At 41.9% G+C, this 7459-nt stretch overlaps 1 protein-coding gene across 2 annotated transcripts in view; it reads right to left on the bottom strand.

Moving 5' to 3' along the window:
* Nucleotides 1-7459, bottom strand: part of OSGIN2 (oxidative stress induced growth inhibitor family member 2) — a 54594-nt gene that overhangs the window by 23141 nt on the left and 23994 nt on the right. For both annotated transcript variants that reach the window (XM_019527895.1, XM_019527896.1), the window contains exon 3: nt 2412-2548. In XM_019527895.1, coding sequence (XP_019383440.1) covers nt 2412-2548 — 137 coding nt within the window. The remainder of the gene's footprint in view (nt 1-2411; nt 2549-7459) is intronic.

Genomic DNA, 7459 nt, shown 5'->3' with positions numbered 1-7459 from the left:
CCTCCCTTCCACTGGGTGTACGCCTCCCTTTTAGCTAGGATACGTACCCAGATGCTTTTGGTGAACCATGGGGGCTTTTGTGCCATCCTGCCCCCATTAAAGAACACCAATCTGACAGTAGCACTAGAAAGGCAAAATACTTTAAGCTCCTTGGACATTCCATTGCTGACCTCAGAGTGGGTCTTCTTAGATAGCAAAACTTAAGAAATGAACTCGAACAAAAAACTGAGGAACAAGAACTCATCCACAGATTGGATTGCGTTAAATATGCTCTAAACTGAGCCTATGGATTCTTATCCCATTACCTGGATTAGCCATTATAAAATCATATGTCTGTAAAGGTGCAGACAGAAGTGACAATTTTCACGTGATCTGGCCCCTGAAAGTGCTCTACAGCAGCAGTTCCTAAACTCTTGTACGCATGCCATCAGTGGTACGCAGACAACCTGTGAGAAGTTTGAGGCGAGTGGCGCACATAGACACAGACAGCCAGCTGCAGCTGGCCAGGAATGCAGACTGGCTGCATGTGGAGTAGTGCCCAGCAGGTAAGTAAGTGTGTTGGGAGGAAGGGGTGTGGGGGAGGGGAGAAAAGGGGTGGGGAGCAGACTAAGGCCTCATGGTGAGGGATGGCAGGGGCAGAGATGAGTGGGGACCCAGGCCAGGCTGTGGGATGGTTTGAGCCCCGAGTGGCTCATCCAGGGGTGCTGGGGGGCTCCTGCCACTGCACACACCCTAGGAGAGGTAGGGGGGAGGTAGGCTGCCCACTGGGCTGTGTGTCCCACTGCTGTTGTTTCAGGAGCTGTGTGCAACACTAGTTGTACCTCCTGTTGCCAGGCAGGCAGAGGACACAGTGCAGCCAGTACGTGGGAGGCACATGGTGTTGCACGCAGCTCCTGAGGCAATGGCAGCAGCCCACCTCCACCCTGTGCAGAAATCCAGGGGGGCACATGCCCTCATGCCTCCCCCAGGGGTATGCGCAATGGTGGGGAGCCACACACCCCCAGCACCCCTGGACGAGCCTGCAACTCAGCCCTGTTCCTGGTGCTGTCTTCAGAATGGGAAGAGGGAAGAGGAAGTCCAGTGTGGGTTTTTTCAGCTAGTGCTGGAGGGTGGAGTGGGTGGATCGGACCCCCTCCTCCCAAGGTGCAGGGGCTCCAACCCAACCACTCCACCCCTCCAGCACTGTCTGGGCAATCCCCAGAACAAGCTCCCTTTCCCCTCTCCTATTCTGAAAACAGTGCCTGGGCTAAGAAGGGGGAAGGGTGTTGCTAGGGGAGAACAAAGCTGCTTTAAACAGCAGTTTGATCTCCCAATACAGAACATCTGTTGGGTCTGGGGGATCATTATAACACATGGCACTACCTGTCATGAGTTACAATAGTAAACGAGCTACCTGCTTTGTTTTTCTCTCCATTACCCATCTCTCCTCTCTCAGCAGTGTTCCCTCTTTATCCTCCTCCACTTCCCTACCCTTTGTATTCTAATAACTGCTTTTAATTTAGCAGCTGTGCTTCCTGCAGTCCCTTCACAGGATTAAAGTAAGCCTTCTACTTAAGAAAGCTTATGTTATACACCTCTGATTTAGTTAATATATGAAGGTGCAAATCTACCTTGCCTTCTGCCTGGTTAAAAAGAACAAACATACAACTTTTCAGCTACTGATACAAAATTCATACCTCTCTTTTCCTGTGCCCAGGTTATTCTTCCACTCTTTCCCCAAGTTCTATGAATTAAACCAGCACAGTGAAATATGTTTGTCAACATGAGAGTACAGACTTAACTAAGCACTATATCCTACAGTAAGTGAGCAATGTTATCAATTAAATTCAGGTTGGGTCTAAGCAAGTATAAAATATAACTTACTCAGCAGTGTAGGGTTTTATATCAGAACTGAATTTATGCCAAAAAGCTTAATGTTATTTTGTGCAAAGAAAGCAGTGTCAAAAGTTGATAAAAAGCTTGTTAATCTATTTTACATTCATCAGATAAAGCTTGCTGAATCCTTGCAGAGAAGCTTGCTTCAGTTTCCAGGCTAGTAATTCTTATAATTAAATTTAGCACTTCTTACTTTCAAGTGCTATAATACCTTGTGGGGAAGCCTAACAAGTATCTTCATTTTACTGGGGAAGGACATGGAAGAAAGACCCCACAATTTGCTTCAGACCACAATGAAAGCTCCTGGCTTCCACTATTATGCTTATACCACAAACCTCTCAAAGATTAAGATTACTGTGAGTCTTAGAATTTTTTGTGGGTTAAGTACGTGCCAATAGCCCTACTTACGTTAAAACGAGCACAGACCTATGCTAAGGAAATGCATAAAAGGAAAAGTCTACTACTGTTTTAATTTAACATTTTAAGAGAAAAATCAAACAGGCTAAAGGGCTTGGAAAAAAAAGACACAAACTTACTTGATCAACAATAGATAGATGCCTTGCTTCTTCTAATTTATTGTGCAAAATGGGATTTGGATGTATAGCTTCAGGAGACAAATATGGCCTGTATCCAGACAGCATATAAGAAAGGCAAATACCCGAAGGTCCATTCCCTATTTAAAAAAAAATAAGTTGTTAATATTTTAACAAAAATGTCACGAATCATATTACAGAAACTAATGTTTGTAAATTATATAATCATTTTGCTATTTCTTTTGTAGCACCACAATAACGTGCAAGGCATACAAGGTCCTTGTTCAAGAAAAGCTTACTACAAGTAGAAAAGTTTACTTCAAAGTTCTATTACAAAGGGCCTTTTCAAAAATATCTCAGCATAATATTTTTGAGTGGCACAGAAAAATAGCTCATTGAAAAGAGAAAGAAGTACAGTTACATTTTTAAAGATATTTACATCAGTTACCAACCAAGTCTCTCTTGCATAAACTATTCATCAAAAATATTCAACAAACCTATGAAAAACTGTCAGATATCTGACTTCAGGTTAATTCTTAGAAAAACTTTTAGAAAAAAATTCACAACTGAAATCTCACAGTCAACGTAAAAATGACATGTGACCGGCAGCCTGAGTTCACCTATTTTTCCTTCCTTGTATAGTTAGCAGATTATTTGCTCTCTCAATGCCGGGACCTCGCTGTACTAGGCACTATGAAAGTGCAGAGCAATTGGTCCCTGATGCAAAGGGCTCAGAATGCAAGTGTAAGACCATGAATGACAGATGGATACAAACAGATGGGGGAAATAAATGGAAGCAAAATGAGTACTAAGCTCAGCACATCAGCATAAATATTTAGCTATGGCCAATATGTATGTTAGGTAATGGGGTAGCCAGGGCTTAGTTTGAAAACTAATAAAAGCAGCAAAAAAATGTCAATTTTAACATCTTCCTGAATCCCTTTTCCAATAGTTTATAGAATGATATTGTACCCTATCAATACCATAACTTTAATATAAATCAGAACAGGTTAAAAATAGCTGTTTTCAAATGGATTACTACATGGTAGAAGTGGTAATATAGATGGGAACTTGTATCCATCATGAGATTTAGTATCAGATACAGATATTTATTGTAATTTTCAGTCGTATTAAGCAATGAGATTTTGACATGATTAACATTTAAAAAACACCATAACAGGTGCATACATACCAAAATCAGATAAAAAGAATATTAAAAGGTACAAAACTAAGCCTTAAGGCAGGAAAAGCCTGGGGAACCTTGTGTGCAGTTCAAGCACACGATAGCATATATGACTTTTCTCCCACCATACCACCGCCCTCAGCATTTGCACAGAATATGCAGCATTCACCTAACAAATATCTTCCAATATTTTTTTATTCTCATTCTTGAAGGTGCACGGTCTGTGCAATATTTACTGCACATTTTTCAAACCCTGCTCTGAACACAGAATTACTACACGTCTTCATGGGCTTAACTATGGCACTTATCCTTTATATGGACCTGTAAAAAAGGTTGAATGAACCACTCTTTGAAAGCAAATTTATTATTAAAAGGAGAGATCCATGAATCTTTCAGTTCTGGAAAGGAGTCTCCTCTAGTAGACAGACTTATTTTTGTCTGCTCCCTCCCAAACATGAGGTTTTTATCCCTTGTCATGTTCTACCTGTCCCTGTCTCAGTCCTGTCTCCTCTCTAACATCGACTTTTTACTAAAAAACTTTATTCTCATCCCTTGGCAAGTCCAAGTCTCCCTGCCAAAAAAAATCCTAATCTCATTTTCTGAGTCTCCTTTTGCTACTTGATTTCAGGCTCTACCTCACTACACAAAACTACTGATTCATTATTCAACCAACTGTAGTTCTCTTGAGGACCACAACTCCTGATGGACCTGTTTCCCCTCCTCCCCTACACATTACTACTTAGTCTCAGTTCTCTTGTCCAATTGTGTCCATAACCAGCTCTTCACTTCCCCCAAACCCTTGTCACACGTCCTAGTTCAAGCTTTGTTTCAATTCAGTCTCAGCCTGCCCCTTTGTCTTTGCCAGTGACTTTTCCTTTTTCCTGTCCAGCTTGTCTTTCCTTGTCCCAACCTACTCTTAAACTTCACTCTTAGAAACAACCAAACTATTATGGCTGAAATTAAAAACAAAATAGCCTGAAGCAGATGCCAGCATATAAGGTTGGCATGGCTATAGTAAAAAGAAAAGCGAGAGGGACTTCTATTGTAAGTGACAGTGTATATAACCTTCCTGATTAAATACCAGGAAGTCAACTGGTGGGAAACATTTCTGCACTACAAAATTCTGCACTACAAAAGTCCCCCCATAATCATTCCCAGGGAAAAAGAAAAAAAAAAAATAGATCTCATGCACAATGCAACTGTAATAAAACTCATCCCTTGATTTTATTAACCATGTAGTATAGAAGGAGTCATATATAAAATTTTCCTCCAAATTTAAATATTTTAAATTGGTAAGAACTGCATTTTCAAATGTACATGCTATCCCCAGAGTACTGGAATCCCAATTGGAACACCTGGGTAATAGTGTCATAATTATACTCCCAGTATCCATATTATTTATTATTGACTGTACTTGAACAGCTTCTTATCCAAATGATGTAAACATTTTCCCCGTTTCTTAAGTTATAACTGTAGCTGAACAAAGATCCACTTGTACAATCTTTGATTTAAAACATCCACACTATGAATTAATATACTGCAATGCAAATACCTAAGTTTGTTGACCAATTAATGTAAAAATTAAAACAAAAGGCTTGTCATTCGGATGAAAACTGAAGAATGCTTTTTGTTTATAAGGCAATGAACAGTAGCCTGGGGAAAATAGTAATGCTTTTTTTGTTCAGCTCAGAAAACTCTCTAGACTTAGGGCTCCAACTTGAAATTTAGCATTTGCTGAAACTTTGATGTTTTATAAAATTCAGTTGTTCCGCTGTCTCCCAATCTCTTAAAAACCTGGAATATGAGGGAACAGATTTGCTAACCAAATGACAGATTGCCTCTATTGCCCTAATCCAAAAGAGCAAGATTACCTATCTCAATTCCTTGTAATAGGTTTAGGATAAATTCCATTCTAGAATAAGATGTTCCTGGGTGTTCCAATTTGTTCTATTTATTACAGTCTTAGGGCACTTATACACGTGCCTGACCCTTGCTCTGACGTGTTCTAATGCCCTCACCATCATTTTGAAGCATGGGACTGAATACACAAGACACTGAGGGTATTTTAATTATTAAAATGCCACCCTTCACTCCAGAGCACATGTAAAAGTTGCCCTTAGATGTCATCTGTTATGCATCTGTAGTAACATCCAGTATTAGTTAATGAAAGTAGGAGCTAAATTTCCTTTTGAAAATAGGATTTTCAAGTTTATGATGACTACGTAGTATATTTTAGAGAATTCTATAAAAGTGGAAAATTCTTCTAATAGAAAGGGCATTTTTAGATGAAAACTTAATTCATAAGATCAAATAATTTATTACAGGCTTCCCCTCCCCCATTTCAGTCTAAGGGAAGCTGGGTGACAGTGACCACGAGCTGATCACCTTCACCATCTGCAGTAAAGCTGGGAAGTCAGTAAGCAATACAGAAGTCCTTGACTTCAGGAAAGCTGATTTCGATAAGCTAAGGAGGCTTGTCAGTGAGGCCCTAAAGGGCCACAAGCCAAAAGAGATGGGATTTCAGGATGAGTGGTTGTCCTCAAGGGAGCAACCCTGGATGCGCAAGCAAAGTCTATCCCGGCTCGAAGGAAAGGCAGCAAAACAGCACAGCAGCCCTCTTGGCTCTAGGGAATTAGCGGACCTCCTGCATCTAAAAAGACAGACCTACAAAAGATGGAAGGCTGGATCCACCTCCAATGCCCAGGAAAAAGCAAACTTGCTAAATGGGTACTTTGTGTCAGTTTTTCACCAATCCCATGGGATGCCCTTGCCCATTACGGGACAAGGAGGCCCGGGTGAGGGAGATTCCTTATCCTCCATCAATGATGACCTCGTGAAGGAACACCTTGAGAGGCTGGACACCTTCAAGTCAGCCAGCCCTGACAGCTTACACCCCAAGGTACTCAAGGAGCTGGCTAGCATCATTGCTCAGCCCCTGGCATGGATCTTCAAGAACTCTTGGCATCCTGGTGAAGTGCCCAATGATTGGAAGAAGGCCAATGTGGTGCCTATCTTCAAGAAAAGGAGGAAAGTGGATCTAGCAAACTACAGAGGCCCATCAGCCTGACCTTTATCCTGGGGAAGGTCTTAGAAAAGATTATCAAGGAGGCCATTCTTAACAGACTGGCTGACGGCAACATCCTGAGGGAAAGCCAGCACCCGTTTGTTATGGCTAGGTCTTGCTTGACCAATCTCATTTCCTTTTACAACCCAGTGACCTATCACCTGGCCAAGAAGAAGAGATTGATGTCATATATCTTGATTTTAAAAAAGCTTTCGATCTGGTATTCCATGATCACCTCTTGGCAAAACTAGCTAACTGCGGCCTCGGCCACACCATGATCCTTTGGCTGAGGAACTGGCTCCATGGTAGGACCCAACAGAGGGTGGTGGTTGATGGAAGTCAATTGTCGTTGTGTGCTGTAAACAGTGGGGTCCCTCAAGGGCCTATACTATTTAACATTTTCGTTAGTGATGTAGACATTGGTGTCAGAAGCAGACTAGCCAAGTTCGCTGATGATACCAAACTCTGGGGTAAAGCATCCACACCTGAGGACAGGAGGGTGATCGAGGCAGACCTTGACAGGCTCAAGAAATGGGCGGATGAGAACCTGAGAGTGTTTAACACCGAAAAATGCAAGGTTCTTGTAATGGGTCGCCCCTCCCAGCACCACCTTCCTAGTACTCCACACCTTGCGTGGGCACCCTTGGATCCTTCTTTGGGGTTCTTATGTCCCGCCCTATATTTTCCTGCCATGTCTCAATGGAAATTAGGATGATGTTCTTGCAAGCAGGAGGCTGCCAATTGGATTGGATACGTTGGGACCTGACCCCTGATTTTCTCTAGCTAGGCCTCCCCATCTAAACC

Source organism: Gavialis gangeticus, unplaced genomic scaffold (genome assembly GCF_001723915.1).
Source record: "Gavialis gangeticus isolate Ggan-Ray unplaced genomic scaffold, GavGan_comp1, whole genome shotgun sequence".
NCBI classification, from domain to species: domain Eukaryota; kingdom Metazoa; phylum Chordata; order Crocodylia; family Gavialidae; genus Gavialis; species Gavialis gangeticus.
Note: the sequence above shows the minus strand (reverse complement) of the source record. Positions and strands in the feature narration are given on the sequence as shown.